Here is a 21261-nt window from a genome sequence, read left to right on the forward strand (position 1 = left end):
GAAAGAAAGGAATATGTATCCCTGGGGCTGAGTCAGAAAGATCAAGTTTTAAATCTTTCCCCTCCTTTTAACTCCCACCTTCTGTAAGAAGCCTTTCTGCGTCTTCCCATTGAAATGACTTCCAATTAACTCTGTACAACAGGGTGTCCCGGTTCCAGGCTATTAGCAGCTTTAAGCTACGCTAAGACTTTCAGTCTAGTATGTATTTGTACCTAATTCTTTGCTCCTCCTCTCCCCTATTAGACTGTGAAGACCTTGAGGGCCGGGGGTTTTTTGGGGGGAGGGCTAGCCTTTCTCTGTATTTCCAGCGTGTAGCACCATTGCTGGCATACTGCAGGTGCTTCCTAAATGCTGGCTGGCTTGCCTAGAAAGCAAGTCAAAGCCCTGTCGCTCACCAGACGGTGACGCGAGGCAAGCCAGACGGCCCCTGTGAGACGAGAAGGCCTCCTCTAAGAGAAAATTTGGAGCAGCTCAGACGCCCCGGAATTCTCTGGCTGCCCACGGGGCTGCAGGACCCCCAGGGCAGGCTCTGGGGTAGACAAGGCGCAGGGCTGAGCCCCAGGAAACACCGGAGCAAAGCCGCCCGAGCATCACCGGGCGCAGCAGCGAGCGAACCAGACAGGTTTCCAACGTGGCAGCCAACCAGCTGTTACTTGAGCTAGCAACTGTAACCGATCCTCCTCTCCCGAAGCCTGTAGGAAGCCTTGTAGACCGCAGCCGAAAGCCGGGCTGAGCAGAGCGGACTGCAGCGCGGCCGGGTGGGGGGTCGGGGGTGGGGATGGGGTGGGGGGGTGGAAGTGGGACACCGCCCTCCTCCCCAAGCAGGCGCACTAGGCAGGCAGTGCATCCAACGCACCTTCTTCTCGGAACATCAGTCCTGAGTCCGGGCCCTGGCCCCGGAGGCCCAGGAGGGCCAGAGCAGCTCGGGTCCGCCTTCCTCAGCTGCCTGATGGGCTCTAGGGGGAGGTCAAAAAGCCGAGATCTTGACCGAGGTCGAGATCGCGGTAGTACCCCTGGCGAATAATGCACGTGCCCAGAAAAGGCGGGGAGGAAAACTGGGAGGGTGGGGTCAACTGCCATCGACCGAAAGAACCAAGTGGAGGACAATGTGGAAATCTAGAATCTTGGCGGCGGCTGCCGGGGCTCCTAGCAACGGCGTGCATCCAAACAGCTGATCATGGCTTTTGAGTTTCTTACCCGTAGGTTGGAACTGAACAGTCTCCAGGAGCAGCAAGCTCTACAGTATTTGGAAAAACATAGGGTCTTGGACTTGCTGGTCCACCTCACCAGCAGCCTCCTCTTTCACCGACCAGGTAAAGCAGTCCCACTTGGTGCCCCCCCTCCCTTGGACTCACTTCTCCATCCATTCCTTGTACATGCCTCGGGGCACTCACTGCCCACCTCGAAGCAGGGCTTATGGTGTAACGTCAGTCAGTTTTAATTATTAAGCGTTAACTAAGTAATTATCAAGCGTTTACTGTATGCCAGGAACTGTACTAAACTCTGGGGATACAAAGAAAGGAAAAAAAATCCCTACTCTCAAAGAGTTCATCTTTTAATAGACATAACATGAGAATAACCAAGCACTTACGAGATACGTACAAACTAGAAGGAAAGTGATCTCAGAGGGAAAGGCATTAGACTATTAGGAAAGGCCTCCTTCAAAAAAACTAGAGAAACCCAGAGGTGAGGAAGTAGAACATTCCAGGCCTCTGGGATGTAGGCACCAAATGGGAGAGGCAGTGTCCTATCTGAGGGACGGCAGGTTGGTCAGTGTCCTTGGATCACAGAAAGCAGATTTCTGCAGAGTGAAGTAAAAAGACTTGGACAAGTGTGGTGACTGGGATTCTGAGACTTGGGTTCTAGTCCCGGCTCTGCTTCCAGCTGGTCCCATGACTGAGTTATTTAGTCATTTCACTTCTCTGTTCAGACTGCAAACTTCTTGTAGACTGGGATCCCTTGCTCCCTTGTCTTATTTCCAATCATGCCTTGAGGAAAAAACAAAATGACTGAATTACTCCCACCTTCTGATGGCTTCCCTCTTTTTCACTTATGGCTGAATAAGCTGGAGAAAGTCATAAAAATATGCTCCACTACAAATTTTTTGTTTCTTTTCATCCCTCTTCCTATTTTCAACCCTCCAATGGTGGTACCCCCTACCCTACCCTCTAAGCTGAGTACTTGGACTCCTGCTTCACTGGGGGGAAAAACTGAGGCCATTCTCTTAGAGTTTTTCTCTCCTCTTTTAATATCAATCCTACCTCCTTCCCCTCATCTCCTCCTTCATCTATGTCTCACATGAAAAAATGGTACATTCCCCTTGTCGGTGCAAACCTATCCCTGTACCCTTGATCCTATCCCATTCCATTCTCTTCAGCAGGTTTCCCCCTCTTTCATTCCTATGCTCTCCAATTTTCAATCTCTTCTTATCCAGTCTCCTTCCTTGTCTACAATCACCCTCTTCTCTCTTCATGCTTAAAAAATTTAAATTAAATTTTAAAACCCCACAAACCCTCACTTGTTACTGATATCCCTATTAGCCATCATCCTATAAATTTCTCCTCTCTTTTTTCAATCAGCTAGTTGCAAAAGCATTCTCTACACTTAGTTCTTTCATTTTTTTCTCCTCTGTGTTCTAAACGTTCTGCAATTTAGTTTCCAGCTTCATCATTCAACTGAAATACTCCCTCCAGATTTATCTGCCAGGCCTAGAGGCCTGAGGGCTACCCGAGTCTTCTTACCTTACCTCTCGCAGGTCTTCAGCTGGCCAAACCGGATAGTCGTATGAGAGAAGAGACCTCCCAGAGTCGAACAAGGGTTAAGCTTTTATTCAGGGTTCTGGTTACAAGTGCAGGGGAATTCTTCCTTAGGAGGGAGCGAGGAATCTCCCAAGGAGGCAAAGATCTTACAATAAGAGATTGGAAGCAGAAGTGTAAGTGGGGAGAGAGGGGGAGGGAAGAGCGAAGAGAGGGAAAGGGAGGAGAGGCCTTCTGTCAGTCAGGGCCCCTCCCGAGCTAAGAGCGCTTTCAGGCTTTCCTGATCCTAATTAAGCTCTCCAGCCGCATAGTTTGCACCTGAATACCGTGCCTGTTAGATGACAATAGGTGTTCCCAGATCCGGGACAGTCTAGAGGGCGGGGAGAGCTCTCTCCCATCACGTTTCTCACGGGAAGAGGCGGAAATACACGAGATAGCTTGGTTCACCTCGATTCCCAGCCGTTTCCTGGGGGGCCTCGTGAGAACTCTAAGATTTAGAAGTTCCCACCTTTACCTGCCTGAGACTGTCCACATGGAATTGAGCTTCCATCCCCAGCATTTATCAATGATCTCTTCTCAAATCCCACAGCCTTTTCTTGGTTCTCATCCTTCTTGATCTCTTTTCAGCCTGCTTCTCCTGGATACTCTCTCCTCTCTAGGTGTTTATGAAACTGATTCTCTCTTCTTTCTCCTCCTACCTGTCTGATTGCCCCCTTTTCAGGTTCCTTTTTTGGATCTTCAAGTCATTTTCACCAATAGTAGGTATCCTCTTAGATTCTGCCCTAGGTTCTCATCTCCTCCCCTTTTCCCTTGCTTGGTGATTACACTGGGTCCCATGGATTCAGTTATCATCTCTATGCCCAGATCTATATATACAGAGTAACTGTTCTCCTGACCTCTAGTCCCAATCACCAACTATCTTTTGGACATTTTGAACTGGATGCTCGGGGGAGGAGAGGGGTGAGTGAGAAAGCTCTTTCACCTGAGTGAGAAGAGAATGCAGCAATCAGGCGATGGCAACTTCCATTGTTGGAGCCCTGGACTAAAGACCCTGGAGGAACTGAGCAGCTGATCTGAATCTCAGCCATGAGTGGTGGCCCTGGGGTGAGGAGGAACACTGGCTGGTGGAGCTGGCAGAGGCTTTGAAGAGGGAATTCTACTCGCAGAAAAGAGTGCTTGTAGTTGCTCCCAGACCAGAGTGCAGGCTTGGAGAGGAGTAAACTCCTCTCTTATGATTGTGCCACCTTGGAGGAACTGAGAACTCAAGTTAACTCCCCAGAGTATACTCTCCTCTTGACAAAGAACTCAAAAGTCAAGTAACTAGTTGGGAAAATGCCCAAAAAAGGGAAAAAGAATAAGACAATAGAGGGTTACTTTCTTGGTGAGCAGGTATTTTCTTCCATCCTTTTTGGATGAGGAAGAACAATGCATACTATCAGAGGAAGACATCAAAGTCAAGGCTTCTGGATCCAAAGCCTCCAAAATAAATATGCAATGTCTCAGGCCATGGAAGAGCTCAAAAAGGATTTTGAAAATCAAGTAAGAGAGGTGGAGAAAAAATTGGGAAGAGAAATGAGAGTGATGCAAGAAAATCATGAAAAGCAAATCAATAGCTTGCTAAAGGAGACCCCAAAAATGCTGAAGAAATTAACACTTTAAAAATAGATGAACTCAAATGGCAAAAGAGGCCCAAAAAGCCAGTGAGGAGAGGAATGCTTTAAAAGGCAGAATTAGCCAAATGGAAAAGGAGGTTCCAAAGTTCACTGAAGAAAATAGTTCTTTAAAAATTAGAATGGTGCAGGTGGAAGCTAATGACTTATGAGAAACCAAGAAATTACAAAAAAAAAAACCCAAAAAACCAAAAGAATGAAAAAATAGAAGACAATGTGAAATATCTCATTGGAAAAACAACTGACCTGGAAAATAGATCCAGGAGAGATAATTTTAAAATTATGGGACTACCTGAAAGCCATGATCAAAAAAAGAACTTAGACATCATCTTTTATGAAATTATCAAGGAAAACTGCCCTGATATTCTGGAACCAGAGGGTAAAATAAATATTGAGAGAATCCACCAATCATCTCCTGAAAGAGAACCAAAAAGAAAAACTCCTAGGAATATTGTAGCCAAATTCCAGAGTTCCCAGGTCAAGGAGAAAATATTGTAAGCAGCCAGAAAGAAACAATTTGAGTATTGTGAAAATACAATCAGGATAACACAGGATCTGGCAGCTTCTACATTAAGGGATTGAAGGACTTGGAATATGATATTCTAGAAGTAAAAGGAAGTAGAATTAAAACCAAGAATCTGAGCAAAACTGAGTATAATACTTCAGGGGAAAAAATGGTAACTCAATGAAATAGAGGACTTTCAAGCATTCTTAATGAAAAGACCAGAGCTGAATAGAAAATTTGACTTTGACCTGGATGCTCTGTAGACATCTCAGATTCAACATATATAAAACAAAAATCCTTCTCTTTCCCCCAAAACTCTTCCACCTTCCTCCCTTAAAAACTTCCCTATTTATTACCTTGGTGGTTGTTGTCCAGGAGTTCTTCAGTCATATTCCACTCTTTATAACCCCATTTGGAGTTTTATTGGCAAAGATACTAGAGTAGTTTGCCATTTCCTTCTCCAGCTCATTTTACAGATGAGAAAATTGAGGGTTAAGTGACTTGCCCAGGGCCATCTAGCAACTATGTGTCTGAGGCTGGATTTGAACTCAGGAGGATGAGTCTTCCTGATTCCAAGCCCAGTGCCCAGTCCACCACTCCACCTCCCAGTCACCAGACTCACAACTTTGGTGTCATCCATAATACGAAGTTGGAAGGGCAAAATAATATGGATGACAGAACCAGAATAAAGCAAGGTTTCAATAGCCTGGAAATATGGGAATAAGATAAAATGTGATAGGGATAAATGTTAAGTTCTGCAGTTGGGTTAAAAAAATCAGCTTCATAGGGACACCATATTGGATAGGCATGGAGAGGCACAATCCAGTGAGAAAGATCTATAGTTTTTAGTGGACTGCAAGCTCAATAGGAATCAATGAGATGACAACCAGTGTGCTATATTGAGAAGTTTATGGACAAAGCAAATAAAGCAATAACTTTATTGTGTTCTTCCCTGATCAGACATTATCTAAGAATACTTTGTTCAATTGTACACAGTAACAGCAACATTGTGTGTTGATCAACTTTGATGGATTTGCCTCTTCTCAGCAATGCAATGACCTAAGACAGTTCCAAAAGACTCATGATGGAAAATGCTATCCACCGCCAGAGAAAGCTATTTTCACCTTTTTGTTTTCTTTCTTCTTTCACAACATGACTAATATGGGAATATGTTTAATGTGATTATACATGTATAACCTATAGCAGATCACATGCCATCTTGGGGAGGGGGGAGAAAAGAAGGGAGGGGAGGGTGAGAGGGGAAAAAAATTTGGAACTCAAAATCTTATAAAGGTGAATGTTGAAAAAAAAGAACACATTGTTTGGTTCTGAGCAATTTTTAGCAAGGGTTAGGAAGGATATATAAACAAGTTGGAATGGTTTAAGAAGGGGGCAACCAACATCATAAAAGGACTAGAAAACATGCTGTACAACAGTGTTATCAAACTCAAATAGAAATGGGGGACATTTATCATATGCAACATACAAGATACTGTGGGCCTCACGGTGATTTAGAAAATCACATAATAATATTATCTATGTTTTATTGTACTTTTATTTATTCTGTTAAGTATTTCTCAATTACATTTTAATTTGGTTTCAACCACATTCAGGAGTATTGGTGGGCTGCATGTGGCCTGTGGGCAACATGTTTGATGCCTCTGTGGTAAAAGGATCAATTTGGGGAAGTATTTTTCTTGAGGAAGAAGAGCATGGTAAGTATTATGACAGAACCTCAAATATTAGAAGCCTACTATTTGGAACAAAGATTAAATTTGCTCCCATTGGTCCTGGGGGTGTGTAGAAATAGGAAGTCAGATTTAAACTTGATACACAGAAAATCTTCCTAACTCTTATTGACCAGAAGTACAGAGGTGTCTCAAATAGTGCTAGTGGATTCCTGATGACCACACCTCTTCAAGGACCAGTTAGATGACTCACTTGGGACTGGGGTAATTGTGGTACTTGTGTTCAGGTTTAGGTTAAACCAGAAAAGCTTCTGAGGTCTGTTCCAATGCTTAGGCCCTATGATTCCGGAAAGATTTTTTTTGTATAATTGAAACCTTATGACAGGCAATTATGACTTAATAAGTTTATAGCAGACATTTTTTACATCATCTGATTTATTAGTTGTAAATGTTTCTTGTCCTGTTGTAACAAGAAAGAAAAGAATACAGCTAAAAATCAGATGCGTATGTGTGTGTGTGTGTGTGTTGTGTGTGTGAGAGAGACAGAGAGAGAAAGAGAGACAGAGAGAGAGACAGAGAGAGTATATATTTAATGATATAATGGGGGGTCAGAAGTTTTCCCCAGTCCTCACCCTTTGGTCACATTACCCTTTGGACACTCTAGGAAGTCTCCTCTTGGGTGTGCATAGGCAAGCATAGCAAGTTTGCTATGTGCTTCTCCTGCAAGTCACCATTTTTTCGTATTTGTTTCATATTTCACTGAAAAAATTGGGGTCATTTGTCAGAAGCTCCCTCTTCTCTCCACTCCTCATCTCTCATCGCTCAGGCACGTTCTGCTATTTCTCCTTCACTCCTCTCACATGAAGAGATTGCCTTTTTGCCAAGGCAAACTCCTTTACATGCATAAGTAATCATATTCCAACCCTGTTTTCTCTAGCAGACTGCCCCTTCTATCCACCTAGCCCTCTCACTAATCTTCAATATCTTCCTATCTACTGGCTGCTTACTTACTTGCCTAGAAATACACCCATTTCTCCCTATTCTCAAAAATGGACTTGATCTGTCCATTCCACACAGTTACCTCTCCTCTCTTTTGTCTCAAAACTCTTAGAGAATGCCATCTACGATTGGTGCCACCACTTCATTTCCTCTCACTCTCTTTTTAACTCTGCAGTCTAGTTTCTGAGCTTATCATACAACTGAACTGCTCTCCACAAAGTTATCAAAGATCTCTGAATTGTCAGATCTAATGGCCTTTTCTCAATCCTTATCCTCTTCATTCCTCCACAGACTTTCACACTGTTGATCATTCTCTTCTCCTTGATCCTCTCTTTTTTCTCCCTCTTCCTGACATTGTTTTCTTCTCATTTTCCTCTTACCTCTCTGATCCCTCTTCAGTTGTCTTTGCTAGATCTTAATCCAGGTCTTGTTCACTGACCATAGGTGTCTCCCAAGTCTCTATCTTGGGACTTCATTTCTCCATCGTTGTTATTTCACTTGGCACATTCAACATCTCTTATGGATTTATTATCTCTATGCAGATGATTCTCATATACATTTATCCAGTTCTAATGTCTCTCCTGGGCTCCAGGAAAATGTCTATTAAGCATCTCAAACCGGAGGTTACTTGGACTTAAACATCTTTCCCCAAAACCTTTTTCTTTTCCCTAACTTTGAAGGCACTGACATTCCCCCAGTCATTCAGGCTTGCAAAACAAGTGTCATCCCTGACTCTTCACTCTCCCTCATTCCCTCTTATCCAGTTTCTTGTCCAGTCCTGTAAATTCTACTTTCACAGCATCTACCACACAGAGACTGCCACCACCTTGGTCCAGGCCTTCACCACTTCATGCCTGGATTATTGCAGCATCCTTCTGGTTCAACTCCTTGTCTCTCAAGTCTCTTCTCATTGTAGTTCATCATCCATTCAGCAGTCAAATATATCTTCCTTAAGTACGAGTCTAACTATGTCACACTACCTCTCCCCAACAATAAATTCCAGTGGTTCTTTGTTACCTCCAGAATCAAATATGAAATCTTCTTTTTGGCTTTTAAATCCCTACATAATCTGGCCCCTTCCTACCTTTCCAGTCTTCTTACACTTTTCTCCTCTTCAAATAGTCTGCAGTCTAGTGACTTTGGTATCCTTCCTGTTCTTCCCAACTTGGTGCATTTTCATTGACTGTCCCTAAGACCTGGAATTTTCTCCATCATAGCTACCTCTTAGATTCTTCCAGCTTCCTTCAAATCTTAACTAAAATCCTATCTTCTCCAAGAAACTTTTCCTGATCCCCTTTCATGCTAGTTCCTTCTTTCTGAAATTATCTCCTATTTATCCTTATTACAAGTTGTTTGTACGTGGTTGTCTGCACGTTGTCTTCTCCTTTACAATGTGAGCTCCTTGAAGGCTGTTGTTGGTTCTCTTTTATCACTAGTTCTTAGCACATTGCTTGCTCATAGGCTCTTAATAAATATTTCTTGTTGTTGACTTTTGGGAGCCTAGGAAGGAGAAGAAATTCCTCTCCACCCTAATTCTGGTATGAGTACAAGGGAGAGAGAACACAGGGAAAGGAAGGGGTCCAGCCAGTTCATAGCTCAGTGCTATAGTGAAGAGGAGAAAGGACAAGTCCTTCAATAAGAATTAGTTCTTCCCATTCTCTTCATCTTGGAAGCATCTCCAATCGTTGGGGACCAATCAGAGATCAGAGTTTCCTCTCTATCTGTGTGTGTGTGTGTGTGTGTGTGTGTGTGTATGTGTATCTACTTCCCTGGAATGTGCCCTTCACACAAATGTACAAAAACTATAGTGTCGTTAAGTTGATTTGGGAACTCATCAAATTGATAAGGGGCTCCTCTGATCATTCCCTTTACACATAAAATGAGGAGATCAAACCAGATTATCTTTAAGGTCATTTCCAACTTTAACATTTAATGATTCAAATGCATACCCAACAATTATGCCTTTAAAATAAATGGAAAATTCCTTAAGTTGAAGCAATTAAAAAGATTTTCTTTAAAGATTTAATCTGTAAAAAAGGAAATTTTTATATATATTCTGATAAAAATTATCACCTTCCAGTTTATCTCTTTTCCATTTGAATATATAAACTTACTTTATATTATAGTCAGTATATGTAATGTACTAATTCTGCTTTTACTTTTTCATCTCATCAGCCTTCCACATTTAGCTTAACATCTTTTCAACATCTACCTTTTGATTTCTACTTATGTAAATGTTTTATAAAACACTTTTTTGGCTTTTATAGGTTTTATTACTTAGTAAACATCAATAAAACAAATATGCAAGTAAAAATTCTTTAAAGTCACATGAAACCATTAACTTCCATTGGTTTGTCTAAAAGTCTTTAATCCATGTATTAACTTTGCAAAACATTTTTTAATCCTCTTTTAAACAATTTCTTCTATGTATTTTTCAAGATTTTGTTGTTTTATTACTATTGTTTACATAGTTGTAGCTGATGTATATACATTTGAGTCTTTCTTCAATCTGACTCACTTTAAGACATGTCTTATTTGTTTGTATCCATATTTGCCAGTTTCAATTTTTTTTTCCCTAGTTCTGTGATTTCAACTACATATTAAATTCCTTATATTGGAGTTCTGTTTGGTTGTTTGACCTTTGTTCTCAGAGGACCATGACCTCAGGGAGGTGATGCCATGACATGCAAGTGAAATAGATTTAAGCGAGGGAGGGCTGTGCAAGGTCACCAACCTCATTTTGTCCTCCAGAGCCATTGGGGCCCATTAGCAAGATAGATCAGGATGACTGGGTCACTGTAATTACTTCTAATTAATAGACTCCTCCTGCCTTCAGTCCCCTCTTCACACAGCTGCTCCCAGTCAATCTTTCTAAGATGGATCTTCTTTGTTACTTTCTGTCTAAGCAAGCACTAGTGGCTCCCTAGGACCTCCAGGTCCCAAAGTATACTTCTCTGTTCAACATTTTAAAGCCTTTCATAACCCCTGCCCTAACCTCCTTTTCTACCCTTACTACACATTTCTCCTCTTCATTCACTGTATTCTAGGCAAACTCTGCTCCTTACTGTTCCTCAAAGCTCATGATATCCTTCCTGATACTCCAAGTTTCTAGTACCTATCACCATTGCCTTGTACACATTTGGTAACCTGCTGATGAGGGCTGGAAAGATAGAGATTCAGGAACTGCAAGACTGTAGTTCCCTACATGGGTCATCTGGGAAAGAATTCACGGACTCAAGGATTGTTAAGGTCAGGAAAGAGTTCTTAGGGAACTTGCAATTTTAGAGGGGTACAAGTAAAGTTTTTATAAGATATTCTATAATAAAACATGTGCCAAATATGCTAACTAGGTGATTCAGGATGGGATTAGGGAGTAGTTAAGGAGTGGTTAGTTCTTGAAGGAACATGCACATTTGGTATCTACTGCAAAAGTATTTTTTCCAGAATTCATCAGGAAATAGCCCAAGAGGAGGCTATATGGGGATGTGGTTTTAGGCCTGAAACATCACTAAGTCAACTAGTGGTCAGGACTGACTAAGGAATACCAGGCTGTTCTCATCAGTGTCCAGTTAGACAAGATAAATGTAAGGGAGTATATGTATGTCTAAGTCTAGGATACATATGATTTGTCAGTGTGTAGTAAATGTCGTTATGACCCAGTACCCAGCCAGCTCAGCCAGTACACAGCTGGTTCAGATGAATAAGTTCTATAGGTGCAGCTGGCTACTCTTTTAGGAAAAGAGATAAAAGTTTTGCTAGAGCAGGCTTGTCCTTGGACTAGGGAGAAACTGCCTGGAATAGTGTTTTGAGGCTAGGGAGAAATGTGATTGTTAGAGAGAAATGTGATTTTAGCATTGGGGTCCAAGCACATGCACTCAAGCACTCCATCACTATCACTATATGTGTATGTTGTCTCCCCCAAGAGACAGTAAGCTCCTTGAAGGCATGGACTGCATTTTCTTTTGTCTTTGCGTATAGGAGATGCCTAACAAATTCTTGCAGTTTGGATGATTGATTACCCAGGGAGGATACTGAGGAAGGGCTCATTGAGAACAAGCAACTCAGTTTCTGAAACTTTCTGAATCTGTTTGGAAACTCTTTGTACTCACAGCAGTTCAGTGAAATTGCTGCTACTTCTATGACCTTGGAGCATTAGCTGGGATGCAGAGCAGTTAATTAACTTGCCTTTGGTCACTCTATTAGGGTATGTCAGAGACAGGATTACCCAGGTCTTTCTGATCCCAAGTCCAACAGTCCTTCCCCTTCACTAGTCATCAGACATGAGCCCATAACACCTGAAGAAGAATCAGATTAAAATGGGAAATAGATAACAAAATAGAAAATAGATAACAAAATGGAATATAGATAATGTTAATATGTGGTTTTCAAAGTCAATCCAGAGATCCTTATATGTGGTTTGGTGGCCCTGTTTCTATTTTAGTTTGATGCCACTGAATTGTATCATGTTGCCTCTCCTGTTAGACACAACACCCCACTGTGTGAACATTGCTTAGTGTTGCCGTGTGTGTGTTTCCCTAGAGTATTTCTATGCTGCAGGTAGGAGCCTGATTGTCTTGGCTGGCCTCAAGCTTAGTTTTGGAGACATGGAGATGAATTGTCTTCAGTTCTGATTTATGGGGATTTGTGCTCCTGAACTTTCTTACCCTAAAGATCCCTAGTCGTTAAATGGCCATTACTCTAGACAAACTGAGCCTTGGGAAAAGACCTTCATTTAAAAAGGCCAAGATCACTCAATGTATCCTAGACCATTGTCAGCCATTTTGACTCTTGACAGTGGACTCTGATGACCTTGGAGGAGAGAGTGAGGCCGATGAGTCTGCCTCAACTTAAATCCAGTTCACTCAAAAGTCAAGACATTACCCTTGTGATGCATCCACTACAACAACAACAACCTGAAAAGTCTTTCTGGTTGTTTTCCAACTCATGTTTCCTATCCGCATTATACCCTAGACACTTTGCCTTATGTCTAGACACTATATCGTATACAGACAGCCTTAAGGTTTGAAAGAATTGTGGTCATGGGAAGAAATTAAGGGTTTCTTTATTGGTTAAATGATAACTCCATTGCTAACCAGGTATGCACGTGGGGAGTTGGTTGGGGGGAGTGAGAAGGAAAGCAGCACAGAGAGAGCAGGTCTGTGCTTTAGTGCCATGATCAAATTCTTTGACTTCCTTTTCCTTCCTAGAACTTAACCTGGTCTCCCATTTCATAGTTTTAAAACTAAGAGCCTTAAGAGTCATGAAGCTCTATGGTCTCATTTTATAGACAAGGATCTAAAACAGAGAGATGTTGCTTTGGACTTGGTGAAGGTCATACAGCTAATTGGTAGCAGAGTCTCAACTAGACCTCAGGTTGTCTGGAATCCCAGTCAAGACCTTCTTCTGCCAATAAAGCACTACCTCTTGAGCTTTATGCACCTTGAATTTGTCGCAGCATGATTCAGTGGCCCCTGCAGCCCCAAGGGAGGCAGAGATGAAAGCCAAAGCTGAGTTGGCCTGTTCATTCTCCAGTTCAAATGATTCTTCTTCCCCAGACCCAAATTTCCTCTCCACTATGGAGAGGATGGGGTCTTTCTTATCACTCACTTCCTCTGGTCTGAAGTGAGTCTCCTCTTCCCCCTCACCCCCCAAAGCCACCTGGTGCCAGTGCAGCTGGCTCATGGGTTAAAGCTATCTGTGACCATTACTGTGAAAGGAAGTTGAGTGTTTACTGAGAACTCTGAACTTTCTGGGGCTGGGACCTCTAGCGCATGGCTTTGTACTGGCTGGCTTGCCAGGCCTCCAAATACTTATGAAAAGCTTGGACTGGATGGAGGTTTTATTTGCCAGAGGCAGAACGCGTTTAATTAGTTGACCAGTTAATTGAACGGGTCTAAAGGTGAGATACATAAACTTTGTGTGATAGTTTCTTACATATTCCGTTGCCCAACATGTCTAACGGGCAAGAATTAAAAAGAAAGAAACAAAGGTAGATAACAGGACTCGGATCAGAAGATGGGGGTTTACATCAAAATCTGCTCCTTAGCCCGTGATCTTGGGCACGAAGCCCACCATCCGTAACATTTGGAGGCTGGAGCTGATGGCCTCTAAGGTCCCTCCAAGATTCCCGCTTTGACCAGAACTCTAGAATTCCCACCCTTCAGGAAGTGTGAGCTCGGCTGGATCTGATCCTGGATGCCGCAGACTTCACTCGGGAGTCCCAGGAAATTCATCACTGAAGCAGTCCTCGCCACATCCCTGGGCGACAAGGCTGCTTCATGCGAGGCGAGTAATAGCAGAAGTTCTGTTTGTGCCAAATCAGCTGTAACTGGTGTCCCTTTGGGGGCGCACACACACACCCCGTGCGCAGCAAGACTTTGGGACCGCAGTGACAATCTGAGGTGAGAAGAGGCCCTCGGGCCTGACCCCCTAGGCTGTGGCCAAGGCTGAGCCTATTCCACAGTTTTAATAGCGGGTCCTGGGCGTGGCTTGCCTGGAGAAGGAAAACGGGGCGGCAAGTGAGCTAACAGAGCCCGGGCGGCTGCTGAGCGTCTCTTAGCAACAGCTAAAGTTGCAGATCTTTTGGCCATGGCGGACGGTCCTTACCTGAGCCCGGAGGAGAAGGCCAAGCTTTATTTGAAAAAGCATCATATCATGGAACTGCTGAACCACCTCACTTGTGAGCTGCTCTACCATCGCCCTGGTAAGGGCTCCTCCTGCCCTCTGGCTTGGCTCTGCTTTGCTTGGCGCGACACTGGAGCCAAGATCCCGACTTTCCCCTAGAAGCTTTCTACTTCCCTTCCCGTGCAGGGACCGCCCCGCCCCCCCCCCCCCCCCGACACCCCCTGTCCCAGTGCATCCCCTACACCGCTTCCTACCAAGCACCCTCCACCCTCTCGTCTTTCCTCCAGATCATCAATAGCAGCGAGCAGGATCAGTGTGGTGTAGGGGCTGGGAGCCAGGACACCTGGGTTTAGGCCTAGTTTTGTTCTGTCAACAGTATGACCTTAAGTAACTCACTGCACTCCTTGACCAGAGTGCAGACTCCTGGTGAGCAGTAACTGTTTTGCAGCTTTGTATTTAATACATTTTCCTAACTTTTATATGTCTTCCTCTCATTCTTTTCCGTTCTCCTACCCTCAGAGTAATCTGTCGCCCCTCTCCCCCTGTCCCAAATGGGTGGTGGGGTGGTGAGCGTGTTGCCCCTCAGAGACTCACTCTGCCACCATTTAGCAACTTGTCTTCCTTTGAGGTTCATTCTGTCCAAATATATTTACCTGATCATTCCCCCGCTTTTCTCATGGAGTTTAGTACCTGTCTCATGTCTCCTCACACCTTCCCTTAAGTTGGGGGGACAATAATGTTACGTTTCTTCACTCTGAACTCACAAGTCCTCAGCCAACTCATATCCTATCCCTTCTATTTGCTACCTCCGGGTCTACTCAGGTCTTCTCCATTATAAAAACAAAACCAAACAGAACTCCCCACATCCTCAGGACTCTACCAACCAAAGCTATCATGCCATCAGAGGTCCTTCAGAGCCAAACTAGGGGAAAAGGGGCTGAAGGAAAGAACTCCCCACTCTCTTTGCTTTCAAAGTTTTCTCTTCAAAGTTTTTTCACTCCTCAACCCTTACGTGCTGGGTTCTAGCCTCATCACCCAGCTGATAGTGCCCTTCCAAAGTTGCCATTCCACTCTTAATGGCCAAATCCTACAGCCTCTGCTCAGTTCTCATGCTTCTAGCTTATCCAAGTTACAAATAATGCTTGCGGGTGAGTTTAGAAAGATGCTTCTTATCGTTTTAAGGAAAAATCTATTTATACCTATGCTTTCAAGTGTTTTTAATTGGAATGAGTGTTGTATTTTGTCAAAAGCTTTTTCTTCATGTATTGATATAATTATATGATTTTTGTACTTTTGTTATTGATATGATCATTTGTGTTAATAGTTTTCTTTATGTTAAATCATCCTAGCATTCCAAGTCCCACTTGGTCATAGTGTATAATCTTTGTGATATACTGTTGTAATCTCCTACCTAGTATTTTATTTAGGGATTTTGCATCCATATCCATTAGTGAAATTGGTCTAGAATTTTCTTTCTCTGTTTTTGTTCTTCCTGGTTTATGTATCAGCACCATATTTGCTTCATAAAAGCAGTTTGGTAGGATTCTTTTTTGCTTGTTATTTCAAATAATTTATTTAATATTGAAATTAGTTGATCTTTAAATGTTTGGCGGAATTCATTTGTAAATCCCTCTGGTCCTGATTTTTTTTTTCTTAGGATGCTCATTTATGATCTGTTTAATTTCTTTTTCTGAAATAGGTTTATTTAGATATTTTATTTTCCCTTCTGTTTATCTAGGCAGTTTATATTTTTGTAAGTAGTCTTCTGTCTCCTTTAAATTGTTAAATTTATGGCATATAATTAGCAAAATAACTCAAAAATTGCTTTGATTTTATCTTCATTAGTGCTATATTCACCCTTCTCATTTTTGATACTAGTGGTTCGATTTTCTTCTGTTTTAAAAATCATACTAACCAATCAATTTAATTTTTCCATAAAGCCAACTCCTAGTTTTGTTTATTAATTCAATAACTTTCACTTAATTTTATTAATTTCACCTTTAATTTTTAGGATTTCCAATTTGATGTTTAATTGGGGGGTTTTAATTTTTCCTTTTCCTAGGTTTTTTTTATATCATATCCACTTCATTGATCTGCATCATTTCTTTTGATGTTTTAAATTCATTTTCCTTCAGAAATCAAAAAACAAATGTTTTCTCCCCCTATTGTTGAAAAAAAAAAGAACAAAAACCCTTGTACAAACATACATAGTCAAGCAAAACAAATCTCTATATTGGCCATTTACAAAAATTGTCTTATTCTGCCCCCTGAGTCCAACACCTCTGAGAAAGCTGGGTAGCATGTGCTTCATTGGCTCTCAGAAATCCTGGCTGGTCCTTGCATTGATCAGAGTTCTTAAGGCTTTCCAGTGCTGTTATGTAAATTATTCTCCATATTCTGCTCAGTTTGCATCAGTTCATATTAGTCTTCCTAGGTTTCACTGAAACCATCTTTTTCACCATTTTTTATGACACAATAGTATTCTATTGCACCCATATACCATAATTCATCCAAGCCTTCTCTAAGTGATGGACAATCCCTTTCTTTTCAATTTACTACTACAAAAAGAGCTGCTAGAAAATCTTGAGATTTCTTAATAACATATTTTCTTGGTTTCATAGTTTCTTGATTTCATTTAATGATAGTTTGCTCATCTTTTTCTCCCATAATTCCTTTAGAGTGTTCATACTCCATTTAATTGTACTTTGATTACCTTCTAGTTTGGTAGGGTTTTTTTCTGGTGTTTCTATTGGTATTTGAGCATATTTACCTTCTGAGATGTTAGTCTTTTGCTTCTTCAAATCCATAAAAAAAGATTGATTGTCTTATTTTTATCTAAATGCAATTTACTTTTAAGAGGGTTTTTTTTTGGCATATCTGTTGTTGACTTTCTTTAAGGGCCAAAATGACCTTACTCATTTCTTACTATCTCTTATACTCCCGTTTCCCTTAGTCCCCATTTGTGTTTTAATTGCCATCTATAAAAGGCAGTCCAATGCAGAGAACTGATTGTATCTTGTGGGTTGTTGCCATTTCTAATAGTATTTGCCTTCTTGAAATGGTCAGGAAGGTAGACGTGTGTGTGATTGTGTGTTGTACCCTAACCCTCTCCTCTCAAACTACTGAAGAAGGCTTCTCATAGAGATGGTTTGTCAGCTATATAAAAAGTAACATTTAGAGGTAAGCTAAATAAAAGGAGTATGAATGAACGGCCAGGATCAATCCTCATTTCCTGTTCAAACCTTTATTTCTCCTATTTTCTGCGGCTCTTATGTCCCTTATCCTTTCATCAGTGTTCCAGAAAGTGTGAGTTACATGATTTTTCACTTTATGTAATAAGTTATTCCATATAGACACATCTGCTTTTGCTAGAAATTAAATTTTAAAATTTAGGGTTAAGAATCCTGGGATTCTGTGTTTTAGCCAAATTATTTTTTAATGTTTAGGTGTTTTGAGAATATTTTGTTTGGAATACCTGTTGTTTTAATTTTATTGTGTCTTCTGAAAATACAAATTATTCTGTTACAGATAAACCAAGAGATTTTTTGCTAAATATATTAGCAAGAATTAAGATTGCAAAATTAACCGCTGTAGACTTTCCTTATCTCATGGATGACTCTAACTTGATTTCTATGTTTGAAATAATGGACCCCACAAATCAAGGTTTTATAACTCCTGTTCAGTACAAAGAAGGTTAGTAATTTTTATTTTAACTGTATATAGTTCGTAGTCACTCTAGAATTCACTTTGGTTTAAATAATTTACATTTTATGAATTTCTTTTCTTATTTTCACATGTATAGCCCTAAAGAACCTTGGTCTACTGGATCCAGATGAAGTAATACCTGAAGATGGAGAAGTTATAACTAGGGATGATTTCAGGAGTGATGTGTAAGTTTATTTAATATAAAATGAAAATATGAAGTGATCTTCAAGTAGAATGAGTATTGCTTAGAGAAGGTGCCCCAACTTTTTCTGAGAAAGGACTACTTTTCATTCTGACACACCTTTGGTTTAGCTAGGAGGTAATGAGGACAGTGTTGACACTAAGGGGCCTGAGCAGAAGTGCTTAGTAGACAGTAAAAAGTCAAGGGTGAAAGGCCACCCCACACTCCCTTCCTAGTTGACAGTCCCATAGAAGTGATCTTAGTGGTAATTTGCCATGGTCTCCTAAGTGATCCTTTGAGATATTAGTAGCTTCTGATCTTTGATTTTAGAATTTAGAAAGTGCTTCTGTCTTTTGGAGTATGTTTTATAAATGTTAAAATGGTTTTCTTTTTCCTTTAAACTAATATAGCAAGAATAAACACAATCAAGATCAATGTTTATATATGTAATTAAATAAAAATACTAGTATTAAATCTGCATTCTTTATATATAAGTGTATAATTATAGATAAATAATGTGTACTTAATACTAATTTCTTCAGTATAATTCCATGATTATACAAATTTTTCCTACCAGTTTATATCCTAACCAGTCAACAGATTATTTCATGAGTAGCTATGACCAAAGAAATCACTTGCCTAGTGACTGATTTGCTAGTAACAAGCCTTTCCAAACTTAATTGGGCTGGTCCTCACTAACCATACTCACTAACCATACTCAAAATGTTTCCATCTTGGTATGTGACGTACCAAAATTTGTACTTTGCTGACACATTCTTCAAAAAACTAGGATCACCTCTATGCCACAGAGAGGCACCCCAGTAGAACTTTAGCTGAGATTTGATATTTAATTTAAATAATTTATAATGTAAGTCCCTTGAGGACAGGAACTGTTCTCCATTTTTTTCTCTCTCTTGCACCCACATAGCTGACGCTTATTTGACTCAAATTAACAAATAAGTTGACTTATTTGAATCACACTTATTGAATCAAATTGATACTAGGAAAAGTATTAGCTGAATGCTGTCATAGCCCAAAGTTATGAAAAAAAAACCACATTTTCTCAGACAAACATACCATTTCAGAGATGTCTTACCCAAGAGAAAATTTTGGCCCCTATTACAATAGCAAAATTACAATTACTTGTGCAATAGTCATTCCATCTAAGATCAAAAAAACATCCAGTGCATGCCTTAGAATGAAATCTTCTCTTGGGGTGCCAGCTATAGAGGCACTTCCCTGGCCCATTGGATAGAGCACTGGACCTGGTGTCAGAAAGGACCTCAGACACTTAGAGCTGTGTGACACTGGACAAGTAAACTAACTTATTTGTCTCAGTCTCCTCAACTGTAAAATGAGGTTAATAATAGCACCTAGCTCCAAGGGTTGTTGTAAGAATCAAATGAGATCATTGTAAAGATCACAGTGTCTGGCCACGTAGCACCATCTAAATATTAGTTATTATTGTTATTAATATCTGTGAACAAGATGAGCACCATGTCCATTCTTTGGTATGTACTTCTTATATCCTTGACATGGAAACGTTGGTATGTACATATTTGTGTTCTGTGCTGAGCATGTGATCCTAAGTATTTAATGCATAGTGGAGAAATACATGGCCTGGGGGACATATGTATGGCTAATCAAAGACATTAAGAATATTAGATGACAAATTTAGGGATTCCTTGATCCCGAGCGCCTTCTGATATTTTAGTAGTTTATAAAAGAGAATCTATCTGTATCAATGAATTACAAATTCACTTTGGCGATCAGTTACAGAGCCTGATCTCAAAGCCTGCCCAACTTATGAGAACTACCGGAGTTTTCAGTCACTCTGATAACAAAGCTTGACCACCTCCTAACAATGATGGGACAGATGTGGGTTTTAGTGGAGGATTATTGTCTCCATTTACTCTGAAGACAGTAGCATATTCATACATTGCAAGACAACAAATTCACTCCCAGAAACAGAAGATAGGAAGAGTGCACACAGTTCCCTGGAGATGTGGATATCTTTCCTTCTGGTTGTTTCCAGTTTTGTAGTCTATGTCCTATAGCTAGGCAAGAACTGAAAGAGCACTTGAAATTCTCTCCCTATACTCAGATTCAGCCTCCAAGAAAGGCCACCTTTATCCCAGCCCCAACAACTCTGCTTTGTCTTGATCTGCTTCAGTCACAACATACATTCCCTGCTGGCAGTACACAAAGAAATTGATTAGGGAAATGAGTATAAATGGAGAGATTTCCAGTTCTTCCTAAATTTGGCCTCAAAAATGTGGTTTCATCCTCTTATTGGAAGCATGAATAATTTAAAAATCAAACACAATTATATTCACATAAGCATAAATATGCATCATGATGAGACAAATGTGGGATTTGGGTTATTTGTGGTTCTGAATTGTCCAGACACCCCCTTATAGTATAGGAAATGATTGGTTAATTTATATTTTGTTTAGGCCTTTTCTTTTCCTTAATTGCCATCAGCATTATATTCAAGTGTGAGTAAACAGAATTTTTATTTTTGTTCCTTTTAGGAACAGGAGGACCTTCAAGCTGTGGTCAGCTTTTTAATGCTGTGGATCCAGGACGAAATAAATGGTTCCTAAAGTTTATGGCTATCCAGTTAAGATACTAAGTGCATTTCTCTCTAAAGATTAGTGTTTTGTCTATATGTTAAATTAAATGAGTTAAATGTATTACATTAAATGACCTAAATTGTTACAGTAAAAAGGTCATGGAAAGTTTTATTTCTGTATCGCTTTTCATCTTTAATCTAGTTCTCAGATAAGGGGGTAGGGAGGATGACAGGGAAACCCTCTTCTCCACAAACTAACATAATCCTATTGGGGAAACATTTGCTTTATTGCTATATTCCTATTTGTTTTGGGACAAACTCTTGTATTTCTCTATTCCTGATTTATTGCAGGTCCTGTTGCAATGTGGAAGATGGGCAGAGTGTAAGACTCTACAGATAAGCATATGCATTTACATTAAGATACAGCCAGACTGTCATAAATCCCTGTTTCTTTGGGAGGTTCTTAACAGAAGTGAGGGATCGCCTTTATGAAGAGAGCTCGCTTATTTAAGCATCTGGTGTGCATAGGCCAGTGCTAGGTGCGAGGGCTACCAAGAT

At 40.8% G+C, this 21261-nt stretch overlaps 1 protein-coding gene across 2 annotated transcripts; it reads left to right on the top strand.

The window, feature by feature from the left end:
* Window positions 1–1136: 1136 nt before the first annotated feature.
* On the top strand, window positions 1137–20858 carry EFCAB10 (EF-hand calcium binding domain 10). Of its 2 annotated transcripts, none has more exons than XM_072653099.1 (4): window positions 1137–1313; window positions 17771–17935; window positions 18045–18132; window positions 20663–20858. In XM_072653099.1, the coding sequence occupies exons 1-4, from the start codon at window positions 1178–1180 to the stop codon at window positions 20697–20699; spliced, it is 426 nt and encodes a 141-aa protein (XP_072509200.1). In that variant the 5' UTR covers window positions 1137–1177; the 3' UTR covers window positions 20700–20858. The 2 variants fall into 2 exon arrangements, with proteins under 2 accessions (XP_072509200.1, XP_072509201.1); XM_072653100.1 differs by lacking the exon at window positions 1137–1313 and adding an exon at window positions 13641–14321.
* Window positions 20859–21261: the final 403 nt, after the last annotated feature.

The sequence above is a fragment of the Notamacropus eugenii genome, chromosome 3 (assembly GCF_028372415.1).
Source record: "Notamacropus eugenii isolate mMacEug1 chromosome 3, mMacEug1.pri_v2, whole genome shotgun sequence".
Classification (NCBI taxonomy): Eukaryota; Metazoa; Chordata; class Mammalia; order Diprotodontia; family Macropodidae; genus Notamacropus; species Notamacropus eugenii.

Excerpts from the sequence above, each read along its gene's own strand:
- EFCAB10 (XM_072653099.1), top strand. The coding sequence starts at position 1,178 with ATGGCTTTTGAGTTTCTTACCCGTAGGTTGGAACTGAACAGTCTCCAG. Across the intron at positions 1,314-17,770 it reads CCTCCTCTTTCACCGACCAG|ATAAACCAAGAGATTTTTTG; the intron begins GTAAAGCAGTCC and ends ATTCTGTTACAG. Across the intron at positions 17,936-18,044 it reads TCCTGTTCAGTACAAAGAAG|CCCTAAAGAACCTTGGTCTA; the intron begins GTTAGTAATTTT and ends TCACATGTATAG.